This window comes from Mastomys coucha, unplaced genomic scaffold (assembly GCF_008632895.1).
Source record: "Mastomys coucha isolate ucsf_1 unplaced genomic scaffold, UCSF_Mcou_1 pScaffold22, whole genome shotgun sequence".
Taxonomy (NCBI): domain Eukaryota; kingdom Metazoa; phylum Chordata; class Mammalia; order Rodentia; family Muridae; genus Mastomys; species Mastomys coucha.
The window spans coordinates 145259519-145285945 of NW_022196905.1; the positions used below are offsets into that span (position 1 = coordinate 145259519).

General features: G+C 37.3%; 1 protein-coding gene across 7 annotated transcripts in view; it reads left to right on the top strand.

Moving 5' to 3' along the window:
- Pds5b (PDS5 cohesin associated factor B) overlaps nucleotides 1-26427 on the top strand; it is a 138889-nt gene that overhangs the window by 56368 nt on the left and 56094 nt on the right. For all 7 annotated transcript variants that reach the window (XR_004109703.1, XM_031338845.1, XM_031338847.1 and 4 more), the window contains 8 exons: nucleotides 5343-5483; nucleotides 8060-8175; nucleotides 12691-12785; nucleotides 15199-15344; nucleotides 16896-17047; nucleotides 18417-18530; nucleotides 22592-22673; nucleotides 25285-25333. Coding sequence is in view for 6 of the 7 variants with exons in the window: in XM_031338845.1 (XP_031194705.1) it covers nucleotides 5343-5483; nucleotides 8060-8175; nucleotides 12691-12785; nucleotides 15199-15344; nucleotides 16896-17047; nucleotides 18417-18530; nucleotides 22592-22673; nucleotides 25285-25333 (895 nt within the window). In the remaining variant the exon portion in view is untranslated. The remainder of the gene's footprint in view (nucleotides 1-5342; nucleotides 5484-8059; nucleotides 8176-12690; nucleotides 12786-15198; nucleotides 15345-16895; nucleotides 17048-18416; nucleotides 18531-22591; nucleotides 22674-25284; nucleotides 25334-26427) is intronic.

Sequence of the window (26427 nt, forward strand, 5' to 3'; positions counted from 1 at the left end):
CCTGGACTTACTCTGTAGACCAGGCTGGCCTCGAACTCAGAAATCTGCCTGCCTCTGCCTCCCAAATGCTGGCGTCATGGAATATCTTGTTTTCTCCATCTATGGTAATTGAAAGTTTTGCTGGGTATAGTAGCCTGGGCTGGCATTTGTGTTCTTGTAGGGTCTGTATGACATCTTCCCAGATCTTCTAGCTTTCATAGTCTCTGGTGAGAAGTCTGGTGTAATTCATAGGCCTGCCTTTATATGTTACTTGACCTTTTCCCCTTACTGCTTTTAAAATTCTTTCTTTGTTTAGTGCATTTGGTGTTTTAATTATTATGTGACGGGAGGAATTTCTTTTCTGGTCCAGTCTATTTGGAGTTCTGTAGGCTTCTTGTATGTTCATGGACATCTCTTTCTTTAGGTTAGGGAAGTTTTCTTCTGTAATTTTGTTGAAGATATTTACTGGCCCATTTCCTCGGGAGTCTTCACTCTCTTCTATACCTATTATCCTTAGGTTTGGTCTTCTCATTGTGTCCGTGATTTACTGGATGTTCTGGATTAGGAGCTTTTTGCCTTTTGCCTTTTCTTTGACTGTTGTGTCAATGTTTTCTATGGTGTCTTCTGCCCTTGAGATTCTCTCTTCTATCTCTTGTATTCTGTTGGTGATGCTTGCATCTACTATTCCTGGTTTCTTTCGTAGGTTTTGTATCTCCAGGGTTGTCTCTCTTTCTGATTTCTTTATTGTTTCTATTTCCATTTTTAGATTCTGGATGGTTTTGCTCATTTCCTTCACCTGTTTGATTGTGTTTTCCTGTAGTTCTTTAAGGGATTTTTGTGTTTCCTCTTGAAGGGCTTCTAGCTGTTTACCTGTGTTCTCCTATATTTCTTTGAGGGTGCTATTTATGTCTTTCTTAATGTCCTGTATCATCATCATGAGAAGTGATTTTAGATCTGAATTTTGCTTTTCCAGTGTGATGATGTGTCCAGGACTTGCAATGGTGGGAGTATTGGGTTCTGATGATGCCAAGTAACCTTGGTTTGTGTTGCTTATATTCTTACACTTGCCCCCGCATCATCTGGTTATCTCTAGTACTACCTGCCCTTGCTAAATCTAACTGGAGCCTGTCCTTCCTGTGATCCTGGTTATGTCAGAACTCCTCAAAGTCAAGCTCTCTCTGTGATCCTGTGACCCTGGGCTTGTTAGAACACCTGAGTGTTTTGGGAATGACTGCAGAGTTTGCACCCAAGGTCTGCTCAGGGCACTGGCTGGCCCAGACAGACCGGAAGCAACCTGAGCCACTGGGCTGGCAGAGTTCCTGTGTGCCTGGGTCCTGCTGGTCCCAGTTACTCCTGGTGTTGGGACAGATGTTATGTCCTCCTCACCTCTGATCCTGGGCGTGACCACTGGGCTGGGGGAGTTCCCGTGTGTCTGGTCCCGCTGGTCCCAGTTACTCCAAAAAAACCTTTATGTTGCTTAGTCTTAATGAGTCTTTGTTTTTGCATATATAAATTGGGGTCAGTCCTTGGGATTGTGAAAGTAATGTTACTTACATAAGTTTTGTAATTATGTCTAACTAGGTTTTTTTAAAAGATTTATTTATTTATTTATTTATTTAATTTATGTATATGAGTACACACTGTATCTGTACAGATAGTTGTGAACCTTCATCTGGTTGTTGGGAATTGACTTTTAGGACTTCTACTCCAGTCAATCCTGCTTGCTCTGGTCGCCCGGCTCACTCCAGTAGACCCTGCTGGCTCTGGCCTAAAGATTTATTTATTATTATATATAAGTACACTGTAGCTGCCTTCAGACACACCAGAAGAGGGCATCAGATTTCATTACAGGTAGTTGTGAGCCACCATGTGGTTGCTGGGATTTGAACTCAGGACCTTCTTTCTGAAGGGCAGTTGGCGGTGCTCTTACTGGCTGAGCCATTTCACTAGCCCATTTAACTAGGTTTTAATTTAGGCTTACAAATATTTTTATTGCTCACTGCTTTCATGCTGGTACAAATGTTTATGATTTATTTATTTATTTATTTTATGTATGTGAGTACACTGTAGCTGTACAGATGGTTGTGAGACTTCATGTGGTTGTTGGGAGTTGAATTTTTAGGACCTCTGCTCGCTCTGGTCGGCCCCCCTGGCTCGGGTCAACGCGGCTCGCTCAGTCCCTGCTCGCTCTGGCCCAAAGATTTATTTATTATTATACATAAGTACACTTTAATTCTCTTCAGATGTACCAGAAGAGGGTGTCAGATGTCATTACTGATGGTTGTAAGCCACTATGTGGTTGCTGGGATTTGAACTCAGGACCTTCAGAAGAGCAGTCAGTGCTCTTAACTGCTGAGCTATCTATCTCGCCAGCCAGTTCAGTGAACTTCTAATCTTTTCTTTTATAGTTTCTCTTGCTTTTTTAAAAAATACATTTTTAGTTATTGTGATAAATAATGGGTTCCATTATAATGTTTCCATAATGTGCCTTCTTCATAGTAATACCCCCCACTATACTTCCTCATCTGTCCTTCACACCCTTTGTCTTCTCTTCCAGAAATTCCCTCCAAATAGTCTTCCTGCTCTGATGGTGTGTAAGTGTAGTTCAATCTAAACTCTCTCATTACCTTCTTCTTTCCTCATTTCCCCTTTCATATTCTCTTTCTTTTTCCCCCTCTCTCTCTCTCTTTCCTCATTTCCCCTCTCATATTCTCTCTCTCTCTTTCTCTCTCTCTCTCTCTCTCTCACACACACACACACACACATACACACACACACGGAAAGCATGATAGTGTGCAGCCAGAAAAGATGCTAGAGGAGCGGAGAGTTCTACATCTTGTTTTGAGGGCAGGCAGAAGACTATCTTCTGCAGTCAGCCAGAAGTAGGGTCTCTCTTCCACACTGGATGGAACTTGAGCATAAGACCTCAAAGCCACCCCCATTGTAATGACCTCCAACAAGACCACACCTCCTAATAGTGCTACTTCCTATGGGCCAAGTATGCTCTTAATCACTGGGCCATCTCTCCAGTCTCCTTATTATTGTTTTCTAAAGAGGAAAAATGTATAAGTATAATTTTTAAAGACACATTTCAACTTGAACTAGAACTTAACATCTTGATATCGTGACATTTTTCTCCTATAAAATTGATGACTAGCTGTTTTAGAAAACCAACAAATAAAGGAGGGAAATTTGTTCTTTTCTTTTTAAAAAATGTTTTTATTCTAGAGATTATCTAAGATACTATTATATTTCTTTGATGGGACATTAGCCACGGCAACCCATATTTAAAAAAAAAAAAAGAAAACCCAAAAACATTTAATTATGGGCTTGCTTACAGTTTCAGAGGTTTAGTTCATTCTTACCATGGTCATAACATGGTAGCAGGCATGATGCTGGAGAAGTTGCTAAGAGCAACATCTTGATCTCAGGCAGCAAGCAGAGGGATACACTGGGCTTTTGAAACTTCAGAGCCAACCCCCATTGACACACTTCCTCCAACAAGGCCATATTTCCTGATCTCTCTAATTCTTTCAAAAAGGTTTCCTTCCTTGGTGGCTTAATATATATACATATATATATATATGCCTATGGGGCCATTCTTATTCAAGTCACTACAGGGAATTTCATGCAGGAATTTGATCATCTTCTCCTTCCTGAATGGTCCTCATTTTTTGGCTAGGTAGTTTACAGTGTTCATAGTCTTTGTTTATAAAGCCCAGGAGCTAGAAGTAAGCCAAAGGAGGAATGAGGTCTCACTCAGTCTTTGTACCTTTAGAATACAAGAGAAGCAAATTACATGTTAACCTTCGTAGGCAGCAGTCAGAGCACCTGGTGGGGTATGAATCCTTAAATCTATCTCCAAGGAGACATAAGAAGCTGCTAAGAATGTGTGTTATATATTCTGGGTTAATTTTACACATTTTTAGAAGTTTTTTAAAATTTATTTTAGAGTTTTTGAGACAGAGCTTCACTGTGTATTCCTAGCTGACCTGGTATTCTCTATGTGGACCAGGCTGGCCTTGAACTCATAGAGATCTGCCTCCCTCTGCTACTGTCTCCTTCAGAGACAGTATTAGGACTAAAGGCATGCACCACCATACCTGGATCCATTTTTGAAAGATTTTAAATAGAAAGGAAGTTGGTAATTTTCCCTGCTACCTTTATTCATTTGAGTTGTAACCTGATGAGGTCTGGCTTGGAAATTAAAAGCCACTGCCAACTCTTGGTTGGATTTTAATTAATGTTGCAAACTTTGTAAATGTACACATTGTTTATCACAGTACAAAGGAAGATGAAAAGGATTAGGAAGATATTTTATATTAAAAATATAAAACTGTGCCAGGTGGTGGTGGCACACGCCTTTAATCCCAGCACTTGGGAGGCAGAGACAGCCTCCCAAGTTCGAGGCCAGCCTGGTCTACAGATACACAGTGAGGTCCAGGATAGGCAGGGCAGAGAAACCCTGTCTCAAAAAACCAAAAAAAAAAAAAAAAAAAAAAAAAAAAAAAGAAGCTGTGCAGTTGAAAAGTAGAGTTAAGCAATACCCTGAAGGTATAAGAAAGCTTTATTTCAAATGTTGTAATTTCCTTTATGCTAATACAAATAAGATATGATCTCTTGTCATTAAGAAATTCCTTTAATGAGGTGATTAAATCATTATCTTAGGGTTCTTAAGAGAAGAACTGATAACATATAAGAGTATGTATGTGTGTATGCGTTCATTTTTATGAGGAAATTTACTCGAATTTGGCTCGTGCTATTATGGAGGCTGACAAAGTCCCATGGTAGATTGCAAGCCAGAGAATCAGGGAAGCTGTTTAAGTCTCAGCCCAAATCCAAAGACCCAAGAACACAAATGGGGGTTGCTTGTCAAAATCTTTGTACCCAGAGCCTGGAGAACCTGGAATTGTGATGTTTAAGGTCAGGAGAGGAAGGCCACCCTGTTTCCAGAAGGGAAGGAGGAGCTAACCTCTCATCTGCTTTTGCATGGTGTTTTCCCCCGTGGACAGTGGTGTCCTCACTACTACTGTGGATTCATAGTCTTTTCTGAAAACTTCTTTGAAGACAACCCCAGAAGTAATATTTTAGCATTTGAGTTGACACCAGAATATCAATCAGAATATAGTTGAGTATTTTAGTGGAGGAATAAAACATTTGGATAGTAAGGGTGTTTGCTGATGTTGATCATTGTTGAATCAATATAAATTATCTGTGTCATTGTCTGCAAAGTGAATTCCATGTTTTAGGTGATAGTGTTGCTTGTTTGACTTTATAATAAGAAAAATTTTAATTAAATAATAATCAAAACTTGAGAGTTTATCAATGGCGTTTCTTTTAATGACAGATTTTCTTCTTAACAGTTTTTTAACCAGGTTCTGATGCTTGGGAAAACATCTATCAGTGATTTGTCTGAGCATGTCTTTGATCTGATCTTGGAACTCTACAACATTGACAGCCATTTGCTGCTTTCTGTTCTGCCCCAGCTTGAGTTTAAATTAAAGGTAACTACTGTAAAAATATTATGACTGTGTCAACAAATTCAATGAAGAGCATTGCTTGTTGATTTTTAATTCTTAAAATTGGTTTACTGAATCCAACATGAGAAAGAATGTTGTTGTTGCCTATCTCTGGATCCCTACTGCTTGGTGTGGTATCTACCAAGGTAAAGGTAGACATCTTTTTAGTAAATTCCACTTAAAAAATGATCAGCAGGATAGCATCATCCTCTACCTGGGTAAGGTTAGCTTTTGAAGTAAGCATTTAGCTTCCATTTTCTTTTCTTTTCTTTTTTTCCGAGATAGGGTTTCTCTGTATAGCCCTGGCTGTCCTGGAACTCACTCTGTAGACCAGGCTGGCCTCGAACTCAGAAATCTGCCTGCCACTGCCTCCCAAGTGTTGGGATCAAAGGTGTGCGCCACCTGCACCCGGCCTAGCTTCTGTTTTCAAAGCATAGTTTCTAGCAGTCTCTGTGACTTCTTAATTGGACATTAAAAGTAGCTTAGAACTCATCTATACTGTGGCATATTTTTCTTTTTTCTGTTACAAAGCTGTCTATGCTTCCTTTCGGTAGTGATAAATCTGTTAATTTTCTTTTATTGTCTCTCTTCCTCTGACATTAAATGATGCTATAAATTGAGTTTCTTTTGAAGAATTGGGGAGTATAGTTTCTTTCCCAAATCATTACAAGATTGAAACCAGCCTGTTATAATTACTAGTTTTTGATGGATTCCAGTAAATAATCCAGAAAAGTTAGATGATTTTCTTGTATCATTTTCTTATTTCTAAAATTTTTTTTCTAGCACTTTAAAAGTAACATTAAGTAGCGGGTAACTTCTTTTTATTTTAGTAGAGTACTTTTTTTTTGATGTATTTATGATGAGCCCTTTGATTAACTGGCCTTCCTATCTTCTTTCAAATATGGTTAGTAATTTTGGTGAGGCAAGACAATCAACATTTCTCTTTCCTCCCTCCTTCCCCCCTTCCTTCCTCTCTCTCTCTATCCTTTCCTTCTGTTTTTCAAGACAAGGTTTTTCTGTGTAGCCCTGGCTGTCCTGGAACTCACTGTGTAGACCAGACTGACCTCAAACTCACTGAGATCTGCCTGCCTCTGCTTTCTGAGTGCTGAGACTAGAAGAGTGTGTGTGTGTGTGTGTGTTGACAAATCAACATTTCTAATTGTTAATTTGGTTTTTTGCTAGTAAATCCTAATTGCATTTTCCTATACACTATGAGGAATATAAAAATAAGTAAACTATCATTCCTGTTTTTAGCCAACTTAATATATAGTGTAGGAGGAAGATGGAAAAACTAAGCTCTCTTACGAGACTAATAATGTTGCTGGATTTTACAATTCTCATAAACCCTTACAAAAGATAATCCAGAAATTTTAATTGTAAGTTATATGGTTTAATTGTCAGATCTAGGACTATACTAATTTATTTTCCAGCTATAAGGACCCTTGTTACTTGGTGTTTGTTTCTCCTAGCCTCGAGGTTCTGGTCCAAGGCAATTTCCTCTATAGCCTTCTTCTTCTTCTCCCTGCTCTGAACCTGCCACCCCCTCTGGAGCTTTCAGTCCCACCTCCTCCACTGCCCAGTACAGGCTCTAGCCTTTTATTGACCAGTTAAAATGGGGAGAAGTTTCACTTGGCTTCACACTAACATTAGAATACAAGCAGTACTACAGATTAGATGCAGTAAGAATCAGATGGGATACAGATAGTACTTAAAGGAAGCCCTGTGAAGAAGCACATAGACGTAAGAAGGACCTAGGCAGTCTCATGAAACACACATAGCACATTTAGAAGGTACAGAGTAGAAGTCATTCAGCTCTCATAATTTTCATTTGTGGAGCAAAAAAACAAGTTGGCAGAAGAGTTAGGCTATATTTCTGAGGCTGGGAGCCTGGGGCGCTACTTTCAAATTTAAGAAGTATCTGTATAGTGGAGACATCTGTAGCCCCTTGAACTTGGTTCCATTTGATAGGCCTGATTGTTGGAGTCTGTGAGGAAGTCTAGCATTTGAGTGGGTTGTTCATTTAACCATTGTGCCATTTGGTGGTAACAAAGTCAACACTAAAGGTGCATTTTCATCTTCAGGGTGCCTTGTCAGTCAGTGAGAAAAGCAGAAATGCGCTTGTGTGCTCAGTGCTCTTCATGCTGTGGAACTTCCTGTAGGAAGCTGATGTCTTACAGAAACTCACTCCTGCTGGGGACCAGCTTTTAGTTATTTCTACAAGAACTAAAGTGTACATACAGAGTTCTCTATTTACTGTAGGTCTCACTTCTTTCAATGTCTGGACTTAAAAAAACATAGCTTTTCAAGAATCCTCAGCTTTTAAATACACTCTGAGTAGAAACTAACCTGAATTGTAGGAGAGCCTTTTAATATTTCCTAGGAACCTTGAGACAGTTTCACATCACAGTACTGCATCACTTGAGATAATTCAAGTATTTATTATAACATTCTATCTTGTGAAAAGTTTCATTACATTTTATCATTCTGGATTTAGAAAGGTCAGGGAAATCCTAGGAATAGGTCATGTTCTGAAATTGTGTTTTTTTTTTTTTTTTTTTTAGAGCAATGACAATGAAGAACGTCTCCAGGTTGTTAAACTACTGGCAAAAATGTTTGGGGCAAAGGATTCAGAATTGGCTTCTCAAAACAAACCACTCTGGCAGTGCTACTTGGGCAGGTACATTTTGGTTTTTCTGTTTGTAAGAAATGCATGTTTATATCAGTTACTATTTTTTAAAATGCAGTTCTATTTTTTAAAATGTGTTACACATTAAAGATATGTTCTCAAAAATCATAAGAATGAAGAGTTTTCAGGCTGGGGATATAACTCAATTGGTAGAGTACTTACCTAGTGTGCCCAGGGTCCCAGTGCCACATAAACCAAGTGTAGTGAGGCAGGAGGATCAGAAGTTTAAGGTCTTGGCAACAGTCTGGACTGCATGAAACCCTGATTTAAAAATAAATAGATAAATGTAAAAGATTTTCTGTTTTGTAGTTTTCAATGTTGATAATGAATAGTGATATTTAAGTTTTTTCTTTCTTTTCATTTTATTTTGTCTTTGGTGATTTTTGAAAAGTGGTGCTTTTTTTTTTGTTTTGTTTGGTTTTGGTTTTGGTTTTCTGAGACAGGATTTCTCTGTGTAGCCCTGGCTGTCCTGGAACTCACTCTGTAGACCAGGCTGGCCTCGAACTCAGAAATCCACTTGCCTCTGCCTCCCAAGTGCTGGGATTAAAGGTGTACACCACCACTGCCTGGCGAAAAGTGGTGCATTTTAAAGGGGTGCATAGTTCTTGTCACATCTATAAGATGATAATCAAAGTAATAATTACAACTGAAAGTGCAGCTTGAAATGATATAGTTCCTCCCCCTAAAACTATGATCTAGTTAGATTATTTGGAGGTTTTGAGTGGAGAAGGATACTAATGAAATTAACAATAGATGACATAGCTGAAGGTGGTGCTGCTCACTCATTGTTAATTCTAGCCCTCCTGAGCAGAGAGGCAGGCAGATGTCTAGAGTCTGTACACCAGCCTGGTACACCATGTCTTCCGTGTCCTCTCCAGAGGCTTTGCTGATTCTCCTGCTTAGGTTGTAAGCATGTATCATCAAATACAGCTTTCGTATTTCTTAGAGGAGGATGGTTTCAGTTCTTGTGTGCTTATGGTGGCCCATGAAGCTCCTGAAATGCTTAGTGTGCTTATATTTTTTGCTTGTTTGTGGGAAAGGTTCATTACTTTTAATAAAGAGCTCTTTGACCTTAAAAATACTAAAGCACTGTAGGTATCCCAGCTGAAACTGCTTTGACCCTGATTAGGGAGGATTTTATTCCTTCAAATTATGCTCAGAACAAAAAGCAGTCAAGTCATTAACAAAGAAATAGGATTTAAGAGTTTGATTACAGCTGGGCCATTGTGGCTCACACCTTTAATCCCAGCACTTGGGAGGCAGAGGTGGGGTGGATTTCTCAGTTCGAGGCCAGCCTGGTCTACAGAGTAAGTTCCAGGACAGCCAGGGCTATACAGAGAAACCCTGTCTCAAAAAACCAAAAAAAAAAAAAAAAACAAAAAACAAAAAAACCCCAAAACCTGGGCCTTATACATGCTAGGTTAGAGTTCTACTATGGACCTCTTTTTCCAGGCCAAATTAAGTGATTTTTAGTACTGTGAGAGGTTTTATGCTATTAAATTAAAAGTAGAAACTACAGTAGAATAGGAAGGTGATACATGCTTACAATAGGATTTTCTGAGCAAGCATTTAATTGGAGTGCTTGGCTAATCTAATTCCTAATTTGAAAGTATAGCAAGTACTTACACAATCATTTCAGTGTCTACACGCACACATGAAGCATCCATTTCTGATTCTACCGGCTAGTAATTCGATGCTATACTGAAAATACACTCAGTGACATTTGCACAACAAATCTTAAGATGCATCCCTTTCATTCAGCCACATATAATTTTTTAACAGTAAAATGAACTTGAAACTGAGTTGCATTAGCTTAAACTGCTTAAATATTTTGTCTTATTGTCCAAAAAAAAAAAAAATCTAGAAATCAAAAACAAAATGTTTGCATGAATTTTGATTGGAAATTTAAAAATCAACAATAAGTAAAAAACACATACCCCCACAAAATTAGAAAAATTAGACTATCTGGACATGGTATTGTTCATCTCTGGGATTAAAGGTGTGTGCCAGCACTGCCTGGCTAAGGTCTACATAGTGAGTTCCAGATCAGCCCAGGCTACATAGTGAGACCATGTCTCAAACAATCAAAACCACAAAAGCAAAATCCCCCACCAAACTTAACAGATGAATTTTTTTATAATGATCATAAGTTAAATGCTTATTGAGAAATGATGAGTGTTGCAATCTTGGAGACCTGGATTCAAAACATTCCTTACCGGGGCCTTAAGAGAGTGTTGTACTTCATGGAGCAAATATTTTTTCGTGATAAGAGCATCTTAAGTGGGGCTGGAGAGATGGTTCAGCGGGTAAGAACACTGACTGTTCTTCTAAAGGTCCTGAGTTCAAATCCCAGCAACCACATAAATAAATAAATTAAAAAAGAACATCTTAAGTTATGTGCTACTGCTGATTTTGAAGGCCTGTGTTTCTTTAAAAATGTGCTATTTTGAGGGGTGCTATGGGTATTATGCAGATTAAACCAGGGTCTTGAACAAAGGTCTTGTGCATGCATGGCAGTTGTACTGCTGTTGAGCTTCATCTTTATGCTTTCCTGGATTCCAGGAATTGAATTTAGGCCATGAGATTTTCAGGTGTTTTACCTGCTGAGCTATCTAGCCGGACTAAATGTTGTTTCTTTTGGTGTTAAGTGATAAAAATACTTGAGTCTTTTGATTTTTACAAATCATAGACATAGACTTAATGCCTAGAAACTCTTGACGTTAATGTTATTGACACTTACGCAAAATCTAAAAGTCATTATTATGCATTCTTTGAGCTGCTATGTATAGATTTTGAACATTAATAATTAAGGGACAATTAGATTTCAATTGCATGCTAATGGAGGAATACAGTACTATCAGATCATCTTGCTAATAAATTTGGATCCCAGTGCCTAAAGCAGTCATGTGTCAAACTCTGAGTACCAATTTCTCAGGTGTAGGAACAAAAGGTACCTGCTAATTGATATCAAAATAAAAAGATGAGGAATACCTAAGTTGCAGGAAAGCACTATATATATAAGTATATACTCATAGATAGACTTAGCTTTTATATAGATAAATAAATTGAGGATAGAGTATAAAGATGGCCTTGTTATTAGTTGGAAATGAGATAATTATGATGATTAATTGAATAAAAACAATTTTGGGGTACAATTTAGAATCATAGGATATAAACTAATGTAGTAAAAGGTTTGCCATATGTTAGTTTATGTTCTAGAATTAATCAAAAATTAATTCTAGGAATTCATTTTTCTTCAAGGAAATTTCTTTCCAGAGATGACATGAAATTTAAATGTTTCTTTGAAATATAAACATACATATATATACTTGTGAAATATATAACACATACAGACATACTTACATACTGAACAGACATTATTTGAAATATAGTATTTTTGAGGAAAACATTTGTGTTGCGTACAGCTTTTGCTACCCCACCTAAGCTACAGGAATGGGCCACACTACCACCCACCACCTAGCTTCCCTTGAATCTGTGGATAAAAGACACACACACACACACACAGGTTGCTCATTTTCAACTTGCCTTTTGACACAATTGTTGGGCAGTACTATCTCCCACCTGGAAAAGCGTGCCTGTGTTATGTCTTTATCAATATTCTTATCACCACACCTTTCCACTTACCCTAAGCTTTAGTTATTCAGGTATATCTAGTCCCTGCTAAACATTTCCAACACCCCGCCGCCACAGGCCACTGCTCCTCCCAAGATCTCATGTGGCTGCTTAGTTCTTTCTCCAAAGCCTGGCAAACTCTGTCTTTCCTCTCCTTGCCTACCTCCCAGGACCCAGAAGGTAGGCTTATTCCTTCTGCTCAGCAATTGGCCCATGGCTTCTTTTCTGGTAGGTCAAGAACCAGTTGGGGAACAGGATCTTTCCCCATTCACATTTGTCATTATTAGTCCAATGGAAAACACAGGCTCCTCAGAATTTTAGTCCTAACAGAATCTAAATAGAGATGATCCTAGTTTTTTAGTAATATGCCCCACAATTATTAAAATGGTTTTGTCCCACTATGAATTTTCTTCCATGTGTCTGTGTATCCACATGCATGTGAGTGTACCTGTGGGTTTATACTTGTGCTCATAAGGTCAGATGTTTACCTTGGGTGTCATCTTACAGAGGCTACCATATCTCCCCTGATTGTTACCTAGAGTGCCTCATCAGTACTGAGCTTGGGGATTGGACTGGGTTGGCTGGCTATACAGGTGCTTCCATTTGATGTGGGTCATTAGTGTGTGCCGCCAAACTCATCTTTTTCTGAAGATGCTGAGAATTAAACTTTACTAAGCCTTTACTAATATCATTATCTTCCTGGGCCCCACTTTGAATTTTCTCATATATGTATATATTTCTCATGTATACAGGTATTTTTTGTTAATATACAGGTATATTTGTTTATAAGCGACATAAATACAAATTGAATATAGATTAAATTCATCTATTTTGGTTGTTTTAAAGAGTACTCTTTTTTAAATTTCTTATTAGGTTTAATGATATTCATGTACCAATACGCCTGGAATGTGTGAAGTTTGCCAGCCACTGTCTCATGAACCACCCTGATTTAGCAAAGGATTTAACAGGTAATAACACATATAACACATATTTCTGGATGCTCTTCCATGGGGGAAGAAAACTTTTTTTTTTTTTTTTTTGGTTTTTCAAGACAGGGTTTTTCTGTATAACCCTGGCTGTCCTGGAACTCACTCTGTAGACCAGGCTGTCCTCAAACTCAGAAATCCACCTGCTTCTGCCTCCCAAGTGGTGGGATTAAAGGCATGCGCTACCACTGCCTGGCTGGGAAGAAAACTTTATAGAGAAAACCTTTCTTTTAGGTGTTTCTGATAGCTGTCTTTTCTACTTACTCATTATTATGGAACTTACTTTTGAAGCTAGAATTTTCTTTTAACTTAATATCTTTATTGATTTTATGTTTTCTTTCTTTTTTATTATTTTCTTTATTTACATGTCATATGATTTCTTCTTTCCCAGTTTCCTCTCCAAAAAACAAACAAAACCAACAAGAACAAACCCCTGTTGCCTCCCCCCTCCCCATGCCTGCCACCCTACCCTCTCCCACTTATTGGCCCTGGCATTCCCCTGCACTGGGGAACAGAACCTTCACAGGGCCAAGGGCCTCTCTTCCCATTGATGATCGACTTACAAAAATACCCACAGAAGGAGTTGCAGAGCCTAACTATGGAGCAGAGACTGAAAGAAGTGTGATAAGCCAGCCTAATATAACTGTCTCCTGAGAGGCTCTGACAGTACCTGACTAACACAGATGTAGGGGCTCACAGCCATCCATTGAACTGAGTACAGGGTCCCCAGTGAAGGAGTTGGAATTTTTAATGTGTAGTTCCTGTGCATACTGGAAACAGTTTTTTTTACAAGTAATTTCATGAACTAAGGTAGTTCTTTTGTTTAAGCACTACTGTGCACATTTTTCACATATTTGAATCGATCTTGATTTTGAGATTAACACTAATGCTTTGATACTTTATGAACTTAATGAAAGTCATTTAATTGTAAACAAAGTTAACCATAATTAATGGAGAACTTAAAATCTGTTATAAGCTTTTCACTTTCAATTTTTGAAGTAATGAGAATATCATATACCTGTTTATTTTTTTTAATTATGAACTAATTCATAAAATAAAGGTTAACAGCCATTTATATCTTCTGCACAAATGTTAGCATTTGCTGTCTTACAAAATTAAAAAGCAGAGAAAGGGTAATTACAGCCAGAACCCTCACAGGCTGTTCTCCGAAGTAGTTTACAGAATACAGTTATCTATGGTCTGCATAGGGTCAGGATTTTCATAGGCACCTTGTGTTTGTCTCCTTGTATAGCTGACTGTAATTTTGTCCTGTTTAAAGCATTTCATTGGAATTGTGTGTGACTTTGATTGGGTTGAACTTGAGTCTTTATTATGTGTTTTTTCTTAGCAGTGCCCATTTCTTTCCCTTGTGTCCTGTAGATTTTCTTTGTTCTCATTTTTTCTTGCCAGTCTATTCTTTTGCATTTGAACAGTTATTTATCTAGCCCTCTTTTCTATGTCTCTGTCTCTGTCTGTTTCTCTCTCTTTCATATGTATGTATTTGTTGTGTTGTGTCTATGTCTGTTTTTCTCTCAATTCTTGCTCTCCCATCCTCTTCTCTCTTTCTGGATATTTTTCTATTATTAGTAGTATATTTATAATGCAATATTTTATGTTGCATTAATAATAAATTAAATATATAAATATAACAAATATTTAAATAATAAATATAAATTAATAATATAATTTATAATATTTTATTATATATTATACAGTGTAATCGATAGACTATAATATTTATAATATAATAATATAGTATTATAGTATTATTAATGCAGTATTTTCTAAGTCTAGTTTTGGTGGGGAGGGTTTTTCCTCTTAAAAAACATTAGCAAAAACTTTTTCACCTTTTATTTGCTTTTATTTCTTTTTGTTATTAGATTATTTCTTCAGAAGTTTTAGTAATTCAAAGCCAGGTGCTCATGGTTAACAATGTGTGTGTGTGTGTGTGTGTGTGTGTGTGTGTGTGTGTTTGTGTGTGTGTGTGCGCGCGCGCACGCATATCAGTCTGCATGCATGCATGTGCAATAAACAAAAAGCCATTTGGAAAGTGCTAACTGTACAAAAAATTGGTCTACGGCTCCTGTGGGTTGCTTTGCTGTGATGAGTGGTCTTCATGAGTGTGATGAGGTGATTGAGTTAGAAACAGCCTTAACTGCTTCCCTCCCTGGGGTACACACTTCACTTTTCAGATGCAGATGACATTTAGATTTGAGGGAAGGGCCAGTCCCACTCCTGGCCTCTTCCCTTCCCTTGCTCTTAATGTTCTTGAAATATTAAACATTTTCTTGGGGTTTGCTTTTACTCTGTTGATTTGCAGAGATCTTTCCAATCTCTTAAAGCAATATGATAATTATTAAAGTTTCCATTTTAATCAGAAGCTTTTACCTTTCAGAGTATCTTAAAGTGAGGTCACACGACCCTGAGGAAGCTATTAGACATGATGTTATTGTGTCTATAGTAACAGCTGCTAAAAAGGATATTCTTCTTGTCAATGATCACTTACTCAACTTTGTGAGAGAGCGAACATTGGACAAACGGGTGAGTAGGAGTTGATAATTCCCAGAGGGTTTTGCCTATGTGTGTTTTATTTTATTATTTTTGAGACAGTGTCTCTCTCCCTGAATATCTTAGAATTCTCTCTCTAGTCTATCTAGGCTAGCCCTGAATTCAAAGAGTTCTCTCTGAACTCAAAGAGACCTGTCTCTACCTCATGTGTGCTAAGATTGAAGATGTGAATTACCATACCCTGCAGAGGATTTTTGTTTTGCTTTTTTTTTTTTTTTTTTCAGATAAGATTTTCTCTGTGTAGCTCTGACTGTCCTAGAACTTACTCTGTTGACCAGGGTGGCCTTGAACTCAACCAGGTCTATAACTAGTCTTTGGTACTTTGTGAGTTCTTCTTTTTCTCATTCTTTCTCCCTCCCTCTCCTCCAATTCAGCCCCCTATCACTGGATAGGAGAGAAAAAAGGATAGAGGGGAGAGAGAGAGATCAAGATCCCTGACTCTTAATTTCATTCCCTTTGTTTCTTCTTTGAGCACAACTACTAACACACCACAACAACCCCTCTGAATAACCAACAGCCACCCCCCACACCCACCACCGCTCTAGCATTTATATACCCTCTGAAAAGTTCTCAGAATTCCAAACATCCAACTATCAAAGATACTAGCTTCAGCTGGCAAACCATGCCTCAGCTGCCGTGGACAGTCTGAAGCAGCTCCCATATCCCCACACCTGGGATTAAAATGAAAACACACATTCTTATAATTTTTCTGTGTTTTTAAAGAAACTAAAATTTCAAAATTGTCCCTACAGAGATCTACCTGCTTCTGCCTCCCTAAGTGCTTCAATTAAAGGTTTATAATACTACTGCTTGACTTAGAGTTTCATTTTTAATACCTGAAGTTTAATAGCATTTCATTTAAAAGTATCTTTTTTTCCCCATATAATGAATTTATAAGTTGAAAACATCTGAGGTCCAGCCAGATTAAGCAGGATCTGTAAGTGAAGAGTTGGATACTGGTGCTCAGCCAGCTTTTTGTCTTCAGTCAAGGACCCTAGACTGTGACATGGTTCTGATCCCATTTAGAATAAGTTATCCTTCCTCAGTTAAACTTGCCTGGAAACATTTTTCACAGATACACCATTCCTTGGCAGTTCTAAACCTAGTCGGGTTGAGCTTAAATATTAACCATTACACTACTCTATTGGTTTATACAATGGGAGCTTTTAATGTTTGTTTGTTTTTTCAAGACAAGGTTTCTCAGTGTAGCCCTGGCCTGTTCTACAGCTCATTATGTAGGCCAGTCTGGCCTCAAACTGAAGAGGTCTACCTGCCTGTGCCTTCCAAGTGCTGGGAGTATTACCACTGGTAAAGGAAGCATTTTTAGGTGGCTCATGCCTTTAATCCCAGCACTTGGGAGGCAGAGACAGGCGAATTTCTGAGTTCGAGGCCGGCCTGGTCTACAAAGTGAGTTCCAGGACAGCCAGGGCTCCACAGAGAAACCCTGTCTCAAAAAAAAAAACCAAAAAACAAAAAAAAGGAAGCATTTTTATAAAAATAACTTTTATATGTTTCTGTTTTAAGTGGAGAGTACGTAAAGAAGCCATGATGGGACTTGCCCAGATTTATAAGAAATACTCTTTACAGTCAGCAGCTGGCAAAGATGCTGCAAAACAGATATCCTGGGTCAAGGACAAGCTGCTACATATATATTATCAGAACAGCATCGACGACCGGTAAGTCAGGGCCACATGCTCCCATGCCTTTCCCAGTTACTTGGTGAGTTGTGGATGTTATATACATTCTTTGTATTGTCTTTATGACTTTAAATACCCTCTGTTTTTAGTATAGGGTAAATGGAATGCATAGTTTTCTTGACAACAAAGCCACAAATGAAGCATACATAGATAACTTTTGGATGAGTAGAGTTTTCTCATTTGGTTTCATGCACTTAACTTTTTACAGGGTAATATCTAAAGGTAGGAATATAGCTGTTGTAATTTCAAGTTTTGTTTTATAGAAAAACACATGAAAAGGGCGTTAAGTTCATATTGAAAATCTTTTGGAAATTTTAGGTTAAAAAATTCTCTCCCACTCAAGACTAAAAACAGTTTATAAATTTCTAAGAAACATGTTATCTCCCTAAAAGTAGATGGATAAAAGCCAGTTAGCCTTCAGTAAACCCTAAGTTCTCTTTGGAATCTAATTTGACAAATTGTTAGTATATCCCAAAGCGTATGCTTGTAGTAAGCCATTGGGAAAAGAAGCCATAGACCAGTAGTTCTCAGCTTCCTTAATGCTGTGACCTTTAATACAGTTCCTCATGTGGTGACCCCAACCACAGAATTATTTTGTTGTTACTTCATAATTGTAATTTTGCTACTATTATTAGTTGTAACATAAATATCTGATATGCAAGATATCCAATGTGGTTGTTTGACCCCCAAAGGAGTCTTGACCCAAAGGTTGAGAACCACTTCCATAGACTGTTAAAATTTATGATATATCTTAGGAAGTGTGGTTTTGTTTTGTTTTTATATTCATTCATTCATTCTCTTACAGTTTTTAGATTTGAGTGTGGCACCAGTGCACAGATTTCTCTTATGATTTGATAAGACACTTTTGTGTCCTGTTCCTGGGTGTCTGGATGCAAAGAGAGTGAGATGTGCCCTGTCTATTGTGCAGGAGCTTGGAGCTGGCCTTTTTCTCTGTGCTTTTAGTTTAGCCATGTTGTGTTTCATAGTGGTCTTGTTTTGTAGTGATGAGAAGTCAAAGGGATCCTAAAAAGTCCTTTAACTAAAAAGTAGCTTTAATTTGATAATATTTGTATCTTCAGAGAGGGACTTGGCATAGTTTTCTCAACTTTATTGTACAGATATGGAAATTTAGTATATGATACATAATTTCCAAGGTCATTTTACTATTGTTAGCTGTGTGCTGTATTGTTATAGACATATAGAACTAAGTTCTTCCTTTGGATCCTCTTAGATAGAAGAACTGCCTTCTCCACTCTGGAAAGAAGGGGCTTACTTAATTTGTAATTTTTACAAGTTTTACTATTTTAAATACAAACTTAGTACACTTAAAGAGTCTTTTCTTTTATAGGTTACTTGTTGAGCGGATCTTTGCTCAGTACATGGTTCCTCACAATTTGGAAACTACGGAGCGGATGAAGTGCTTGTATTACTTGTATGCTACACTGGACTTGAATGCTGTGAAGTACGTCTCCAGTGCCATGCTACTCTTTCTCTTGTAGTATATGGGAGGGGGGGACTCAGTATTTCATGGAAACCTAACCTTATTGTAAGCATTGTTAAAGGTCCAAGACACAAGAAACTACTTGGCTATTTCTTCTTTTTAGAAAGTTCTGTCACTTACCTGTGATGTAAGCAGATATAACAACAGTTAAAGCTGGCTAGAGCTATTTGGCATGAAGTCATTAAGGATTTGATTTCTCTCTCTCTTTAGATTTTCATGTTGGTGGCATTTCAAGAAAGGTGATATACCTATTTCCCCCACCCCCAGGTGTTAAAAAAGGTCCACATTATGAAAATACTATCTTCCTACTCTTAACACGGTACTAATTTAAATTATTCTGTAGTGCAGTAGAGTGAAAATTTTCATTGCTGTATGTCCTCAACTTAGTGTTGTAGGTTAGTATTAGGGTACATCTCACAAATAGATTTTTATTCCCATGTTTCATTGAAAAAGTATGTTTAGATGTCTGGGGAGGGAATTGGCATTTTTATATAGTAGATATATGCTAATCTAACTGAGTCATTTTAAGGTGTGAAGATTTCCTGAAGGATTAGAAATTTAGACTCATGATATTCCAGCAAACATAATTAGATTTGTTGAGGAGTAAGTGTGCTGAAATTGGAAGTTTAAGGACACTTGAACATTTTCATGGACTTTCACCCTTATTTCCATAGTTCTGTGTGCTACAATTACTTTATATGGAGGGGTAGTTGTTGGCACATGGTCTATTTCTAGCTCTGGAATCTGGACCTCTGCCTCTGCTGTTACCCTGCAACTGAAAAGTAGCAGCAGAAGTTTATGTTTTATACAAGATAGCCAGACTCACACCGAGCTTAATTTGACAGTCAAGCAGTAGTAAGATAGCCAGGATTTGAGTCAATGCTCCTTGGTTACAGCATTCAGTCTTTTAACTACACATAGGAGTACATATTACTACTATCTACTATATTGGGAATTTTTTTTTCCAGAAATTGGATGCATTCTCAAATTGCTGGTTTAGTTGAGGTTAGTTGTTCATCCTTTTTCCATGGTACAGTTGATGACCCATTAGACTGTCTGAAATATGATTGGAACACATTATTTGGAAATCTCAGTAAAATCTGGCTTTGACCAAATACTGCTTAAGAGTAAATTAATAAACATACTTTTAAATAAGAATCCAGAAGTAGCACTCAGAAATCCTTGTGGAACAACTTAGGAATATGAATCTGTATACTTATTTTTATTTGATGAAAAAGGCAGGTACAGAAGGAAGAGATCATTGTTCAAGAAACAACAAAAGATTCAAAGATTTCTGTAAGTCTAAATAGCTGAGGATTTTTTTGGAATTTGGCTTTAGAAGGAAGTAGGAAGCATATATGCTGGTACTTAAGCAGCACACTCACTGCAGTCATATGCAGTCTTGCAAGTGTCCTGGAACCCTCTCCTGCACAGCAGGACCGTCTTCAGAACCTTTCTTCACTGCCCACTGTTGGGATTGGTTGATGTTGTGCCTTCATGGGAGGGAAATTTGTGTTACTATATAGCACATAAGAGAATAGGTAATAAATAAACATTAAGTATATAAATGTCTTTTAACCTGCGCAGAAATGTTGACTGATATATTTGTCAGGTATACATATAAAAAGTTTAAATTCATCCCTACAAAAAAGGTCAGAATATATAGCTTCTAAATTCAAGGAATGAAAGACAATTGGTGGGATGTTTATTGCCAGACATAGAAATGAAAAGAAGAAAATAACTCTTAAGTAAAAAGAAGAGATTACAAATAGCAGCCATAATGCTAAATAAAAACTACTTTTCCTTAAATTTCAGTATATTTGATCGAATTTAAAAGTAAAGCACTTGCCAGGCTGTGGTTGCACTCACCTTTAATCCCAGACCTTCAGAGGCAGATCAGGCAGGATCTCTGAGTTCGAGGCCATGACAGTTACACAGACTAACCTTGTTTCAAAACAAAACAAAAACCACCACCAACAACAGAAGAAAACAAATTTTTAACAAGGAAGGACTCATTTTTAAGAGATGTGCTGTGAAATAATACCACTGAAAGTAAACTCTGATTTGGACTAGTATTATAGGGTTTTGGTTTTATGAAAGTGTTTCATGAATGATATTTAACTGTTTCAAGGTGACATATTTAAGGTAGGTGTCATTTTAAAGTGATTTATTGCCACTGACTGTGAAATGAGCTGATTGTAGTAGCTAGTTTTTGAAACTTAATTTATGCATATCTCTGTTTTTCCCAAAGTCTTTACATTTTCTTGTGAGTGATAATAACAAAAGCCACATACATGTGAGTGATAAAACCTGGTGATAGTTAACATCCTATGAGTATATGGCCCAGCTCCTTTACCCTGCTCTTTTCCTTGCAGAGATACACGGCTGTCTGTTTTTCTTATCTATTACAAATAGCTTTAAAGTATCATATGTATGTTTGTGTATGTATGTTTCCTGTAATCATTTATTTTTGCACATTACACAAATAGGATTAGTGTGTGTGTGTGTGTGTGTGTGTGTGTGTGTGTGTGTGTGTGTGTATGTGTCTGTACACATGTAGTCTTCAGTGACATTTTTTATTCTTGTTTTGAGGCAGAGTCTTATGTTATATCTTTAGCGGGCCTGAACTCCTAGAGCTCTGCCTGCCTCATCCTTCTGAGTGCCTGGATTAATTTTCACCCTTATTGCTTTCTGTTGTCCCCTTCCATTATCATTGAACTTCCCATCAAGACAATAAATATGGGCAAATTCTCTTGCTATTTACTATTTTGATTAAAATTCTTAAGAGAATTTTCTTAATTCTTAGTCAATGAGGGCAATTTTTTTTTTTAATTTCAGCTGTGGTCATAGTTTATAATGGTTTTAGATTTGGGGGGATTTCATATTTAAGTGATAAATATACTACATTACATAATTTTATCTGTTTTAACTCAGAATAAGTTTCAACATGTGGATCTTTCAGAAGTTATAAATTATGAGTTTTCTAGAAGACGTAGTGTGTTTGATTTTGGAATTTAGAAATAATTTTACAGAGTGTTTCCCTGAAAGTTTTTGTTTTATTTATGCAACATATACTTTGTTTGAGACTTTTATAGTTCTCTGGCAAGTGACCATTTTGTTTTTAGTTAATTGGTAAATTAATATTCATTACTAATGTCAGTGAAACTGAAACTTTCACACTTGAAAATAGTAAAATATCACTATTTAAAATATACACTATCCAATGCTGGAAATTGTCCTAATACTCTTGCTGTTAGCAAGTTCCCAAGTTTAAATTAAATTGTATCAGTTTTTTTAAAAATATTCTAGTGGCATTTCAAAACCTAGATAAAGAAGAGAATGAAAATATTGAACAGTTGTCTTTTCTGTCCAGGGGAAAGCTTGTTTTATACAAGTCTGCGTTTTGTTACTGTTTCTTGTCAGTGTCTCTCATGTGTGTGATGTTAGAGGCTTAGTTGAAAATAAACTGTGGGTTTAAGAGGTGGCTCAGTCAGTAAAGTGCTCACAGTTATGCCTGCTTGCTTTACAGTTCTGAGTTTAGGTTTCCCAACCCATGTAAAAAGCCTAGTGCAAGTGACCCTTGATGTTTTTTTCTGACCTCCATGATAATTTCAATTTAAAGTTTACACATAGCGGGCTAAATACTCTACAGTTATACCCATTTTCTTATGCTTCTCTTAGATTTCATCTTATACATTACAAGATACTACTTTGTCAGTTCACTGTTTATTTCTCAGGTTCATAGTCTGTTGTCAGTCTTCCTGCTTTAACTTATAAATATTCTCCATTTTATCTTTTTATACAAAACCAAGTGCAGCATCACAAATCCCTGCCTAATGGCTTTGCTCCTGCTGTTGTTACATTTGAGTTCTTGCTTCTGGAATGCTAGTTATTTAATCTGTGGATTTTACTTCATTTCTCCTGTTTTGTTTTTCACTTCCCACCCCATTTTATTACAGTTAGATAGTTGGAATATCCTGAAAGGACTTTTAGCCTGTTTTGTATGTTTTTGTGTTTTTCAGAGCATTGAATGAAATGTGGAAGTGTCAAAATCTACTCCGACATCAAGTAAAGGATTTACTTGATTTAATTAAACAACCAAAAGTAAGTTAAATTTTAAAGATTTTAGATAGTGTGTACTACAATTATTACCAATTATAGCTTAATATCTCTATAACTTTAATTAGAATTAATATTCTGGCAATTTTATGGTATTCTGTGGTGGTATTCTGTGTGTCTTACTTTGAGAACAGTCTCAGGTGTTTTTCTCAGTATTGTCTAGGTTTTTGGTTGTTTTGTTTTGAGACAGTGTCTCTGAACTGGAAAATTGCCACCACTAGACCTAACATTGTGTGCCACCATGCCTACCTTGTTATGTGGGCTCTAGGAATCAAATTCAGGTTCTGATACTTTCACAACAAGCTAACTGAATTATCTTATCAGCCCCTGAAATTGTGGTATTCATCCAGTAAATACTTATTTTCTTTGGGATCATTTAGAATGATTTTAAGTATCTTGTCTTTCTGAAAATGATGCCTGTGAAATATATTTTTCTAAAAAATGTGTCTAGTCATTTTGAATTCTATTCAAGGAAAACAAATTAGTTATTTTTTATTGTATTACGAGCTCAAAGTTCTTGCCTTTGACATCCTTCCATCACATGCATCTCTTCTGTGTACTATGAAAGCAAATAGCACAGTGTTACTTCATCCTGGAGGAAAAATTTCTGAGTTGCCTGCAAACTATCTGTCATTTAGCAGAGATTGTCTTAGTTATTTATTGTGTCTCTCACTGTTTTTTTTTTAAATCTTTGTAATGTGAATATTTTAAAAACTAAGGCATTTTGTACTACTTGTTTGCATAGATCAAGTTTATGTTTGCAAGGTTTTTTTGTTTTAAATAGGCTAATTATAACATTTTTGTTTTGTTTTATTGGGTTTTGTTTATTTGTTTTTCAAGACAAGTATATGTGTGTGTATATATATATATATGTATGTATGTATATGTATATATTATACAGTTTATTCAGGGCATAGGGAGGGGAGTTGAGGGGATAGAGATAGATGAGCGGGGGAGATGCATAGAGTAGAAGCTGGCTGTAGAGATAGAAAGGGCTGGGGGAGGGGAAAGAGGGTTAGAGAGTAGGAGCAAGAGAAGAGAGCAAGACAAGGTTTCTTGGTGTAACCATGAATGTCCTGGAACTCACTTCATAGACCAGTCTGGCCTTGACTTGTGTTTTACCTGCCTCTGCCTCCTGAGTCCTGGGATCAAAGGTGTGTGCCACCCCTCCCCACCCCCACCTTCTCACTATATAGCCTTCACTGGCCTGAAACTCAACAAGTAGATTGGGCTAGCTTGGAACTCACAGATAATCTTCCTGCTTCAGCTTCCTGAGTGCTGGGATTAAAGGCATACATAACCATTTCTAGCACCTTTTTCTTTTCTTTTGTTCTTTAAGATTTATTTTATTTATTTTATGTGTTGAGTACACTGTAGCTGTACAGATGACCATGAGCCATCATGTGTGTAGCAGCTGAGAATTGAACTCAGGACCTCTGCTGCCCTATTCGCTCTGGCCCCGCTTGCTCTAGCCCCGTTCACTCCAGCGTAATTCACCATAGCTGTCTTCAGAAGCACCAGAAGAGGGTGTCAGATCTCATTAGAGTTGGCTGTGAGCCACCATGTGGTTGCTGTGATTTGAACTCAGGACCTTCAGAAGAACACCGGCTGAGCCATCTCACCAGCCCATCTTTTTCTTTTTTTAAAAGATTTATTTATTATCATATGTAAGTACATTGTAGCTGTCTTTAGACACACCAGAGGAGGGCATTGTATTTCATTATGGATGGTTATGAGCCACCATGTGGTTGCTGAGATTTGAACTCAGGCAGAAGAACAGTCAGTGCTCTTAACCACTGAGCCACCTCACCAACCCACACCTTTTTATTTTCATTGAACATAATTTACTCTTTTACCTATGGTCATTGAGTATCTTAAACCTGATGGGAACTGTCTTCCTCAATAATGGAACCGTAAACATTACTTAAGTGGCTTTTGCTGTCAGTCGGCATGGGTTTAGTGTTACCATGCTGGAAGTCAGCATGCTTCAGTTAGAAGCATCTGGAAGTACTTCTCTCTTTGTTACCCAGTTTTTTATTAATTTACCTTGGAGGGAGAGGTACAGAATGCAAAAGTGTTACTGAATTATGGCATGTTCTTATATTCACATGGATAGCATTAGTCTTGACTTTAGGAATGATTAAAGTCGTAATAGGATCTAGGCAGTATGTCAGGAGCTTAGATCAAGTACTGAGTGTGACTCATGTGAGATCACAAACAAACATGTCTGGCTTTGAGACTTTTACTATGAAGCTGCTCTTTCTTTTAGCATGGTCACATGGCTTCTGTACTTTTAAATCCACCCATTTATCTAGGATTTAAAATAACTAAAGAAAGCCACAGCCATGGTCTGGAGAGTTGTTGAAGATGTATTCTACGTATTTTTAGTGAATTTTATTTTATTTATTTTATTAGTTTTTTTGAGACAAGGTTTCTCTGTGTAGACTTGGCTGTCCTGGAACTCACTCTGTAGACCAGGCTGGCCTCGAACTCAGAAATCTGCCTGCCTCTGCCTCCCAAGCACTGGGATTAAAGGTGTGCGCCACCACCACCCGGCTGTGAATTTTAATTGTGCATTTTTGTATGTGATTTACAGACAGATGCCAGTGTCAAGGCCATATTTTCTAAAGTGATGGTTATCACAAGTAAGTGTTTTAAATCTTTATAAAATTTAAGAGTTAATTGAAGGTTTTATATAATTTAAATTATTTTAATTTTACATTGTAATAATCTAGGAAATATCACTGTTTTTGCTTGCTATACAATAGACAACTCACTTTCTTTTTTCCCTGATTTTCATTTACTCTGTATGCTATCCAGATTTTTAAATTTTCTTCATTTTATAAGGAAACCTTGAGAAAGAATTTAATGTATATTATTTTTGAGAATTAAGTCATTATACAAGCTTAGTTGTAAACATTGAGTTTGCATTGTTTCCTTTGCTGATGTCAACCTCTGGCATTAGCTGCTTTGCTCCTCACCTGGTCACTGTACACAGCTTATTGACAGGAGAACTGAGAGCACCTGGTGGAGTGGGTGTGCAATAAAAAAGAGGTCGTAGGCTGAGCTAAACACTGCAGCTGCTTTAGAGCGAATACCAAGATCCTGAAGAGAACAGTAACTTACTGACTGTTACTTGGCACTCTCCTGAATTTCACTTTGAAGAGAGCATTGAGAACTAAGGTGCCACTGAGACGCAGATAGTAGAGCTATCTCAGCCAGCCCTTCCTGGGCACTCTCCAGCTTCTAGTCTGGCCCTCTGCAGTTGGCTGTGGACACCGACACTGTCCTGTTGAGGACCTCATTTTCTGTTGTCTGGTTTGTTTGTTTTTTTTTTCAATATTCACTTTTCTTCTAGAAAATACAATCTTTTCTAGATTCTGTTTCCAGAGATGCAGATCTTGCAGGTGTTACTAGGATTCCTATGCATTTATAAAATGCTGAATTTGTTTTTTTGGTGGTGTTTTTTCTTTTCCTTCTTCCATCTCACCATCCTTTATTTTCCTAAACAACAGGCCTTGATATGATGCCTATCCGAGTAAAGAGGCTCTTAAATTATTTGCAAATACTATTAAGTCCTCAATACTGTTATATTCCAGTGAATTATTAGTAATCTTTGGAATATAATTTATAAAGTTCTATATTAGAACTTTTTTTTTTTTTGTTTTTGGTTTTTCTGAGACAGGGTTTCTCTGCGTAGCCCTGGCTGTCCTGGAACTCACTCTGTAGGCCAGGCTGG